General features: G+C 33.8%; 1 protein-coding gene across 1 annotated transcript; it reads left to right on the top strand.

The window, feature by feature from the left end:
• The first annotated feature begins 3,227 nt into the window (after positions 1-3,227).
• On the top strand, positions 3,228-11,550 carry LOC108196638 (ferrochelatase-2, chloroplastic). Its single transcript, XM_017364018.2, has 10 exons — positions 3,228-3,367; positions 4,855-5,182; positions 5,830-5,973; positions 6,203-6,304; positions 6,831-6,934; positions 7,020-7,146; positions 7,580-7,732; positions 8,818-8,918; positions 9,053-9,254; positions 10,812-11,550. Exons 1-10 carry the CDS (start codon positions 3,360-3,362, stop codon positions 11,034-11,036), a joined length of 1,494 nt encoding a protein of 497 aa, XP_017219507.1. The 5' UTR covers positions 3,228-3,359; the 3' UTR covers positions 11,037-11,550.
• Positions 11,551-11,638: the final 88 nt, after the last annotated feature.

The following is an 11,638-nucleotide window of genomic DNA, read 5'->3' as shown; positions in this document are numbered from 1 at the left end:
AAAATCTTAATCATATTTATTCGGTTTCTAAAATCAAAAATCAAAATCAAACCAAATATTGTTGGTGCGGTTTCGGTTTTTAATCATGGTTTCGGTTTGAAAATGGTTTGGTTTCAATTTTAAACCAAGTAAAAATTTTCTTGTATTGTTTTTCTAATTTAAAATTTTTCTTGTTATCTTTTTAATATTAGATGGATGTTAGAATTTAGAGAAACACCAAGACAAAGTCCTGCATTAACATACATGAAAAAGTTTCAACTTTAGCTCTCTGTCCAGCAGCTAATACAACTTCTAAATTTCCAAATAGCGGCAACATACATCAGCTATCAGAGTATTTTAACAGAGCATTCTAAATTTCTAAATCAAGATCTGGAGTTATAGGATGTCTGCATTGTAAATCAAGATCCAGCAGATCAACAACTAAAAGCACAGAATATAATAGCAGACTCCAAGGATCGGAACTAAAATTAAATTAAATTAAGATATTATTATATATATAATTTAATATATATATATATATATACACGCACAATTATTTCTATTCGGTTCGGTTCGGTTTACATTCGGTTTTAAAAATTTTTAAACCAAACCATAACCATATTAGTGGTTCGGTTTTTATTCGGTTTGCTTATTAAATGGTTTGGTTTTTAATGGTACAGTTTTGTTCGGTTTTTTATGGTTTCGGATTCGGTTTCGGTTTTTGGTTCGGTTTTGCTCATCCCCACACAAATCGGTTCTAAGTCATGAAATGACGTTGGACGTTTAAGCTAGGGGTGGCAGTTTCGGGTAACGGGTCGTGTTCGTGTCAGCAATCGGGTCAATTTCGAGTCGATTTCGGGTCAAGCTAAAATCACTTAAAATTGAATAAAACTGAAAATTGAAGTTATTAGAAACGAAATTAGAATTTCGGGTCATGTCGGGTCCATTTCGTGTCAAAACGGGTGATTTTCGGGTCACTTTCGGGTTTTGTCTCAGTAAATCGGGTTACGAGTTTGGGTCGGGTTCGGGTCAAGTTCGGGTCGTGTCTGATATTGCCAGCCCTGGTTTAAGCAGAATTTTAAGTATTTCAATAAGCAGATTAATAAAATATAATTAAATGTTTAATTATAATATTAATATATTTAAAAATAATATCACGTTGTGGTAAAAGTTTAAAATTATCTTAACCGCAAGGAGGGAATGCCGATTGAGACTTTTGTTACCAAATAATCAACTGATTTCGACTAAGATCGCAATCGCATATACAATTTCGACGGTATTTTAAAAACAAATTTTAAAGTATGGATATTTTTATAAATATTTCCTTTCTAATAATTATCAAATGCTCAATATCCTTTATCATGAATTTATTAATTATTAATTAATCGAGATTTTGCTGCATACTATTGTATTTATCTTATGTTTTGTATGTTGGCGTGGTTTATAATTGTGTATAACAAATTTTAACTAGTATGAAATATTAAAAACTAATATATTTAATTATTCATGTCAATTTAAATTATGTTATAAAAGAGAATAATAAGTGGGATTATAAATTTGATTTGGGGCCGTTTGGATGAGTTTAAAACAAGTGTTTATTGCTTAAAGTAAAAAAAGTGAGGTAAAAGTTAGAAGTTAGTTAAGACTTATAAGTGATCAAAGTGTTTGGGAAAAAGTAGAAGTCATGAAATAAAAGTTAGTAATCCTAACTTTTTATAAGTGCTTCTAATTTAAAACTCCAGAAGCAGGGCTTAAAAGCCCCACCCAAACACCCACTTTATTCCCTCCGTCTCAGTGAATTCTTACACTGGGGTTGGGCACGGAGACCAATAAAAAAGATACACAGGTGGTATAAAATAATAAGAAAGAGTAAGAAAAATAGAGAATGTGGCGGAATTCATTTATATTTAATGGATAGATTTAAAAAATAGTTGAAATTATAGGTGAGATCGAATTTTATACTATAAAATTTTATTATGTTTGGAAAGTTTAATAATGTAAAGAATGAGGGGATGTTAAAAAAAAGAAATCGTAAAGAATCTGGTGGTGGGAGGGAGCGAGTAATAATATATATAAAAATATATATTATGTATGTGAGTTGGGCTCAATGAAAATCAAAAACTTTGGAGTCTTTAGAGACTACGGGATCTACCGTTAAAATAATATGGCAATTAATGGACATGATTAAATATTTTTCGTTCTGCATTTCTTGTCTTGCAGTTCTAGTAATGTAATATTAATAATTTACATTATTCTTGTCCTGCATTTCTAGTAACGTGTTATTAATATTCTTGTCATGCATTTCTTGTTTCAGTTTTAATTCAAAACTATCTTTATAATTTACACTATTTTTATCCTGCATTTCTAGTAATGTAATATTAATAATTTGTCCCGCATACTTGTGATATATCTAAGTGTTATTTTGCCTGCAATAAATTCAATTCGTGCAGGACAATGACGATGAGTTCAGTGCCAATCATAACAATGTCCAACTACATCTTTATTTTGTATGCAATTATTATTTTTATTTGTTAGGATTTCGGTGATTGAACACCTATATATTATGGAATTATTATTTTATGTTATGTAGGATATAGAATTTCTTCTTGTTGTTCACCGATTTAGAAGTGCAGGACAAGATAGGGAAAGAAAACGAATGTGCATGACAAATTTATACAAGCCTTTGGATGGGTAAGAAATAGATGACTGCGATTAAGTCTGTAAAGCCTCTATAAAAATCAGTGTTCAACGAACTTTTCTCATTCCTGGTGGTGAAATTCCAACTAGTTTCAAGGAAAAACCCCATTGCATCTTTTCTTACCGCACACAGTCCGGTCTAAGATTTTAGAGCATCTCCAAGAGCCTCTTTGTTGGCTCCTAAATATAATATAAAAAATGTGGCTCTTAGCAATTTAGAACAAAGTTAAGAGTGTGAACTCCAACAATACTCTCTGCATCTCTTCTCTATTTCATATTTTATTCATATATTGGGCTCCACTACAACAAAAAAGAGAGTGAAAGATGGAGGTGAATTGGATGGAAAGATTTTTTTATTGTAAAAAAAATAAGTTAGGAGCCATGTGGTAGCTCTTAACTTTGAGGAGAGAGGAGAGAGAAACAAGAGGCTCTTAAGATTTAAGAGCCATTTAAGAGTCTCTTGGAGCAACATTTTTCTTCTCCCTCCTCAAATCTCAAGTTAGGAGCCTAAATGAAGAGGCTCTTGGAGATGCTCTTAGACACGAATGTGGGCCCAATGACAAGAAAATAACAGTATAGGTTGGGCGCAACCACCAAAAATCCAAACATTATCTTACACATCTCGTCCTCTCAGCTTACAAAACCAAACAACCTCCACCCAAAACCTGTTATTTCCACTCAACATGGATTTGTAAGTACTTCCCGTTTTCTACTTTCTCATCTTTACTTGTAATAATCTTAACATCTGCGATCTCACAACTCACTAATCTTAATGGTATTCGTGTAATATGAGCTCACTATTCTTTGTTTCTTGCAATTCTTTTTGTTGCTTATTTGTTTTCATTTTAAAGCTTGAGCTATTGTTATTGTGTGGACTACATTTTAATCCATTCTTTAGTTCATTTCCATCAGATTATGTTAACTTGTGACCCGTGAGAGGGCAAGTTTGATTTTTTTTTTAGTGGACTGTAGAATTTTAGTTTCACTTTTAGATTTAGAGTTTGAATTGAAGAATTCAATATTACTCTCACTATTTGTAAGTTTCAGAATTAGTTATCACTCTTCTTGACAAATTGTATGCTACACATAGGGACATAAATAAGTGAAATTGCTCATGTATATTAGTCATTAGAGTTCAATATAGTTATTACCCTCACTATTTGTAATTTCAGAATTAATTGTCATTCTTCTTGACAAGTTTTATGCTACACATAGGGGCATATATAAGTGAAATTGTTCATGTATATTCTGAGTTTGGCTCGACAATATCTAATACTGTATAGAGCCGAGCTGGAGTGTTAACCTTGCCTGATCGGGCCTTTGATATTTTTTTTGTTATTCACGTACTATAAAGATAATCATTATATAAATTTAAAAAATATATATGAGTTTTGCATATTAAATCTGAGTTGAATTGGAGCTGAACTTATAACATATGAGCCTTTGTCAATATCTGGTAGAATCGATTCATTCCAGCCTAAACTATTTAGTCAAAGTTTGATTCAGCGAACACTCAGCACTTCTCGTGTACGCCACATTTTCAATTAAATGATCTGAGTTGATAATAACTTATAAGTTACTATCAGTAATCACATTCTACTTCTAAGTAAAAATTATCTATTTTAAGGCAAGTCAAACTGATGTTAAGTAATTCAAAATTCTCAGTTGGATTATTTTAAGGGATTAATTATTTGTTAAAAAGAGAAAAATTCCTTTAATAAAAACTTTAAATTGTAAAGTGATTGCATTACTATGTTTCCAAGATTACTTGTACTTTATTACACTAGTTAATCAATTTTTTGATGACTGTCATGTCAGATAAATACTCATTTAATGGTTAGTGGTTATATTTGTTTCCTCTTTTGGGTATAAATGATAGTGTTTTACCTGTAACATTCAATATGGCATTTTTGACAAACCTTTGTACCATAGTCATTGTTAGACAGACCCCAGGCTAGATGGTGGTTGTATCTTAGATCATCCTTGCTGGACCCATGTTGCAATTTCAAAATCCTTTAGATTTATTTTTGCTATGAGCCTGCATTGCTCAGTATGGATGTTCATTTTGGAAAACTGAATGGGGAACTGTTAAATATTGTGCAATGATTAAGTTATGATATGTGCGAGTACGGCATTATGAAAATGGGTCATAATTATGTAACTTCTTTTTGTATGCAGATTGTTGCCAAGAAGTCCTGGATCTTCCCAAATGGTATCTCATTGCTCTGTGATCCAAATGGATTCTTCTGCTAATAGTCTTAACTCTTCCAAAACATCTTTACCTCCCAGATATTCCTGTTGGTCTGGGAAACAATCTATATCTCTTAAGCAACCACTCACCAAGTACTCATTGCCGTTACGTGCAGTACTAACTTCTAACACTCGTGATATGTCCACATCACTTGTTAATGATGATGGAAAGATAGGAGTCCTGTTGTTAAACCTCGGAGGTCCAGAGACTCTTGATGATGTGCAGCCATTTCTGTTCAACCTTTTTGCTGACCCGGTACTTTCCGGTTTCATATTTTTCATAAGCCGTGTCTTAAATTTTTAAGAGCTGTTACTTGTCAACACTTGAATTACTTGAAATGGTCTTAAAAAAATATATTTAAAGTAGGTAGTTCTGATCCCTGAACTCGGGGGCCAGAGTTTTTCATTGAAATAATAAATACAGAAAGTGGGAAATTCTTGTCAATGTGGTAATTTTAGCAATATACAGCAAAAATGAGTCAGCAATTTAAAATCAATGGTACAATGAACATTTTGGTTATCAGATGCAGACATGATTAGACTTGTATAGCTGCATGAATAAGAGGGCATACTTAAACGAACAAGATTAATAAGTATCATATAGGAATGGTGAGAAGAGATGATCTTGGTCTTATCTCAGATGGCTGGAATGAACAAGCAAAGAAGTAATGATATAGGATGGATGAAGGTACTTACCGTAGCCTTCAAAATATGAATAGACAAGGACATGGGTATTCAAGAATAGGATAAGGAGGACAAGATTGAACATATATGATGTCTGGTGAAGTAAATCTCTAGTCAAGCCAGTAAATGCTTTTGAGTTGCCATTAAATATCTGATAAGTTGTCGATTTGGTACTTAATAATTTTTTATATGCTGATATGATTTGTTGCATCTGTTCAGGATATTATTCGATTGCCAAGATTGTTCCGTTTTCTTCAAAAGCCTTTAGCACAATTTATATCTGTTGCCAGAGCCCCTAAGAGCAAGGAAGGATATGCTTCAATTGGAGGCGGTTCTCCTCTGCGAAAGATAACTGATGAGCAGGCATGTTTTTAACAATACCTTCAAATATTGAGGAACATAGCATATTTGTAGTGCATAGGTTTTACAAATCTAAAGGGTAGGGGATACGAGAATCCCCCCACCCCCTCCCTGACCTTGTCAAGGGCGGGATAATGCATATTAGGCATTGACAACTGTTGTCATAGAAAATGTTTTCACCGAAACCGGTAAGGAGAGAGTTGCTATCTGTTAACAATATTTCTTGGTTCAGGCTGAAGAGCTGAGAAAAGCACTGTGTAAGAAAGATATCCCAGCAAAGGTGTATGTTGGTATGCGTTATTGGCATCCTTTTACTGAAGAAGCTATTGAACAGGTTCCTAAATTCAGTAATTTACTTCCATGTTTCTATTTCCATTGTAAATTAGATTACCAGTCCTTTGAAGTTTTGCCTTGGCTAAATAATTTGCATTCTTTTGACCATGGAATGTCTTATGTCACCAACAAGAAATATCAGTTTAGATATTGATATAAGAAAACGCAAGTTTTACTTATAGTCTTCCAAATAAATGGAAAAGAAGGAAACACATTACCCTAGCAGAAGAAAAGCAACTGTAGTTAAGAGCTTACAAACCTAAGGTTATAACAGAATTAATTTTTACTTAAATTATCAGCAGTAGTTAGTAGTTACCCTAAAATGTGATCCCGATACTTGTGGGCAAGCACATTGGCATTTATTTTCATATATTTGATGCATATGTATGTCGAAACTATTTCTAACATCAATATATTCAGCATCTTACTGTTGTTTGTCTAAATTTATATCTAATGCTACATACAATTTCCTTTGTACTTATATGCTTCTAGTTCTGGTTGGAACTTACTGGTTGTCATTTTTGCAGATTAAAAAGGATGGAATCACAAAGTTGGTTGTGCTTCCACTTTATCCACAATTTTCAATATCTACTAGTGGTTCAAGTCTTCGGCTATTGGAGAGTATATTCCGGTGATGAACATGTTACTTGTAGATTAATGGTTTACCAGAATTCATGCCTCAAAAACTAATAAATTGGATATACCTGAATTCATAGGGAAGACGAATACCTAGTTAACATGCAGCACACTGTAATACCTTCCTGGTACCAGCGTGAAGGATATATAAAAGCCATGGGGGATTTAATTGAAAATGAGTTGAAAAATTTTGAGCAGCCTGAAAAGGTATTACTTCCCCTTGCCTCCCCCTCCCCACCAAACAAATTCATCTATATTTACTTTAGAATCCGTCTACTGTAACTACGAATATTGGACATTTATATGTTGCCCCATTTTCTAAAATATTCTATTGCTTGGCATAATTGAGGCTTCAGCACCTATTTTCTAAATGCAATTGTGTTCCCTATCATTGTATCCTTCCATGTTGATTGATCTAGTGATCTTATCATATTATACAATTTAATTGACTTTTATCAGTCTTTCCTTTATGATTTCGTCTAGTGAACTTCTTTAAGTTGTTTACTGTCCATCTTGCATAACTACTTTGTTATGTGACAAGTTATTCCCCAATTTTATCTTATACATCTGGCTATGACAATTAGCTTCATCTTCCATTCCTTTATTACTGTAAGCAAGCCTATTCGAAATCTTTTTGTAGGTGATGATATTTTTTAGTGCTCATGGCGTGCCACTTGCTTATGTGGAGGAAGCTGGTGACCCCTACAAGGCCGAGATGGAGGAATGTGTAGATTTGATAATGGAAGAACTAGAAAAGCGCAGGCTAACTAATCCATACACTCTAGCTTATCAGGTAGTTACCTTGTATCAAATTGAGCAAGACATTCTTTTACAATAGGAGTAAGCTCTTAGCTATGCTCAAAGACATTGTCATATAATAGTCGAAATAATTGCGGATAGTAGAATTTCATATAATGTGGGTATGCCATAAAATTAGCATATCAGATGAAAGTGAGTTACCAGAGCAGATTTTCACGTCTGTTGCCCCTTATTATAAGCTTACACAGAAAAAATAATGGAGATTAAGAATGGTTTTTTGGACTTCTCCTTTTGGTTCTAATTCTTGTGCACTTTTGCTACTTCCGAATTGATCCCTACAAATCTTTACTTATAATATTGTCTGGTTAAAAATAATCCATTTTCAGAACACAATTTGGCTTTATCATAAATGTTAAAATAGTCACACATCAAGGATGGTCATCAGTAGTCCACTATTATAGCTCCAGAAATCACAATGATGATTGATGGCAATATAATCGTTGAAACACAAATACATACATGATGTGGCTTTATTTTTTTTTCCTTTTTTGTGTCACATTTCTGTGGCAGAGTTATGCATACCAGCGTAACAACGTCTGAGATTTTTTAGGAGAGAATAAAAGAGGAAAGAAGTTAAGAGAATGTGAGAGTTAAGAACTTGAAGTTTCTCTCTTGCTTGCCCAAGTTTTTTGGGATACTAGTAGTTGAGACATAGGAGGATAACAAGTTTACTAGAAAGATGGAAAAGAGGTGGTTATTTATTCCAAAATCTCTCCATTTTCCACTTCCCACCTCCGTGAAGAAAATTAGAAGAGTTATTCTCTTCCTATCCGCTCTCGTATTATAACTTTGGGAACACACCTGAAGAATGGAGGTTTCGACAGTTTTTCCCCTTGTCTTTTCTGTCCAAATTCAAATCAGAAAGTAATATTAGTTTCATAATGTCTAGTGGTTCATTACTTGGATAATGCGTTCATTAATTGGTCATCAGTAATTTAAATATCCAAAGTCCTCGTTTAAATCAGAGTTTTTTCTTTTCTTATGTGTTACATGTTTGAGAATTTTGTGCTATATAAGCTTATAATAGGCTGATCAATGCTTTGTGTAAATCCTATGCAGAGTAGAGTTGGTCCTGTGGAATGGCTGAAACCATATACGGATGAGACAATCATTGAGCTTGGTCAGAGAGGAGTTAAAAGTCTTCTAGCTGTCCCAATTAGGTAATTGGTACAATCAATTGGTTTTTTGATGTCCCGTAATATAATTTTGTACTTTTACTGTTTTGGAGACCTATAGAATAGCCTTATACTACTCCATATCTGTTTGTGTTGAATGCTGTTTTGCTATACCTCAGCTTTGTCAGTGAACATATTGAAACTTTAGAGGAGATAGATGTTGAGTACAAGGAACTCGCTCTCAAATCTGGCATAGAGAAATGGGGACGTGTACCTGCTCTAGGGTGTCAGCCTACCTTCATTTCAGATTTGGCAGATGCAGTGATCGAAAGTCTTCCATATGTGGGGGCAATGGCGGTGTCAAATATTGAGGCTCGACAGGTAGTAAATTTTCCTTTACTGAAGTGATATTCTGGATCTTTCTTGATTAGATATTTCTAAAATGCGCTAATGAAGCGTGCTTGCCAGGGGTTCAGTAGTTAAGCAACTATAGAAGAACTTTTTCATAATCTTAGGATTTGGTGGCAAAGAATTCATTATCAACATAATCCTGAAATGGCTGAAATGTATTTTATAACAAACTCAGACAAAATGCAGGTGAAACAGACTAGTGATCATTTACCAATAAAAGAGAATAAAAGAGAAATAGACTCGTGATCGCTTTCTAATGATCCGGTGCATAAAATCTACCTGATTGCAACAAACTTGTTCGTGCGGCTTGTGAAATGACTCCTCATACCACTTGCTATAACAAAATTGCAAATTTAGGAGATGTGTCTATGATACCTTACTCTACCTTCTGTCAATGTGCTTGTAGTATGTGCGTCAATATTAAGTCCAGCCTCTATAGAAAAGTTTGAAAAAAAAGGGTAAAGACTAAAGAAATATGTGTTGTGTCAATATTCTGTATGTCTGCGTAACAAATTTAATCAAACGTTCATATTAATCACAACAATAATTTGAGAAGCTGAACAAACTATGGTGGTTCCAGTGACAGACAATTAAGTCACTAGAACTACTTTTTGTGATTCAAAAATTTGTTCATTCTTCTAGTACTACTGTTCGATATAAAGTTTAATCATCACTTCTACTTCCTGTAGTAACCTCTTGGCATAATTGATGCTCTTGCATGCATTAATTTTCTTATTACATACGTTATGACCTGATTTGCAGTCATAATATTCACCTTCGTGTACTTGTCTTGTCTTCCAATATTTCAGTCACGTCATATGCTGCTGAACTAAAATTGTATTCGGACACAATTTCTTTTGTCAACGCCTTCAATGAAGATTAGGATATTATGCATATTCATATAGAATGTCATTCTCATACTGGTGCACAATCACACTGCACCTTACATTTTCAAAAGATCTGTTTAATGCTTTAGAGTTTGCCTTTCCTTTGTTATAGACTGTTACAAAGAGTTGAGATGACATTTCCCTTTTAGGAAGGTCGCTAACTTTCCTCGTACTTTTTTGTTGTTTTCTTTACTCCTTTCTTGAGATAAAATAACGGGTGCAAAAGATAATAATGCTTTCATGTTTCTATCCATAAACTGAAAAAACAAATATATACAAAGAGTCGAAAGAGGATCAGCATTCTTCCAAAGATACAAACTTTGCCATCATATCAGAAACTTAGTATTTATCACACTCACTAGATACTTGTTATAAAGAAGAAAAGTGGACCTTTTTTCTTTGACATTGGCACCCTTTAAGATTTTGATTTGAACCATAAATACTAACTATGAGTATATGTGGGATTGGTAAGGAATTCGAAATGTATAACTGACTATAGTGGGTCTCTTAAACCTTAGCCTAGATTGTTGGTAAGAAAGCACAACATTTCAGTAATTTGCATGAGGTTCTTTGATTTATTATAGTCATAACTATACAGTCAACTAATATTTGTCATGGACACTTGGAATGCTATTTGCAGTCTCTTGTTCCACTAGGCAGTGTTGAAGAACTATTAGCAGTATATGATTCGCAAAGAAGGGAGCTACCAGCACCTGTGACAGTCTGGGAGTGGGGATGGACAAAAAGTGCAGAAACATGGAATGGAAGAGCGGCTATGTTGGCCGTGGTTGTTCTACTTTTCCTAGAAGTGACAACTGGAGAGGGTTTTCTTCATCAGTGGGGTATTTTGCCCATTTCCCGTTAAGGCACACCATTTGTTTCTTTCTCTATCTTTATATCTATATGCATGTATATCTGTCTATACCCGATCTTCCTTTTGGTTGCTGGGACTTGAGGGGGTAAAGTATAAAAATGATGTTTTGAATCTCTAAATCAGCCCAATGAACAAGTGTAGAAATAAGGTATATGACACACGTGCACATCAAAGAAAGCTTAAAACTTTTGCTTGAAAAGTAGGGCTGGTTTAATTTTGAGAAATTCGAGATTCATAAATAGCTTTTAGAAAAATATCATTTCGGTTCACTTATCCCATTTCCCAGCAACTAAAGGTATTATTGTATAGTTATCTCTACTCCTAACCCGACTAATGTATGGACTATGGCGCTTCTAGTTCTTTAATTATTTTGAGCGCCTGAGCTCCCTGCTAACATTCTGAAGATATCTCTGTACATTGTTCTTAAATAATATGGGAGTCATATATATATTCAATGATATATATTTGTAAATGTTAGCAGAAAATGTATTTCTGTAGTTGTGTATATTTCTGTGTTATTGCAAGAGCTTCTCTTAAACTAGTGTTTACCAAGCTGAATGAAATAGCAAGCGCCAAGCAGGCAGAATCATTTT

The sequence above is a fragment of the Daucus carota genome, chromosome 7, assembly GCF_001625215.2.
Source record: "Daucus carota subsp. sativus chromosome 7, DH1 v3.0, whole genome shotgun sequence".
Taxonomy (NCBI): domain Eukaryota; kingdom Viridiplantae; phylum Streptophyta; class Magnoliopsida; order Apiales; family Apiaceae; genus Daucus; species Daucus carota.
This window is presented reverse-complemented; position numbering and strand designations above follow the sequence as displayed.

Coding starts and splice junctions, on each gene's coding strand:
- LOC108196638 (XM_017364018.2), top strand. Junction 5,183..5,829: donor TCAACCTTTTTGCTGACCCG/GTACTTTCCGGT, acceptor GCATCTGTTCAG/GATATTATTCGATTGCCAAG. Junction 8,919..9,052: donor CTTCTAGCTGTCCCAATTAG/GTAATTGGTACA, acceptor GCTATACCTCAG/CTTTGTCAGTGAACATATTG.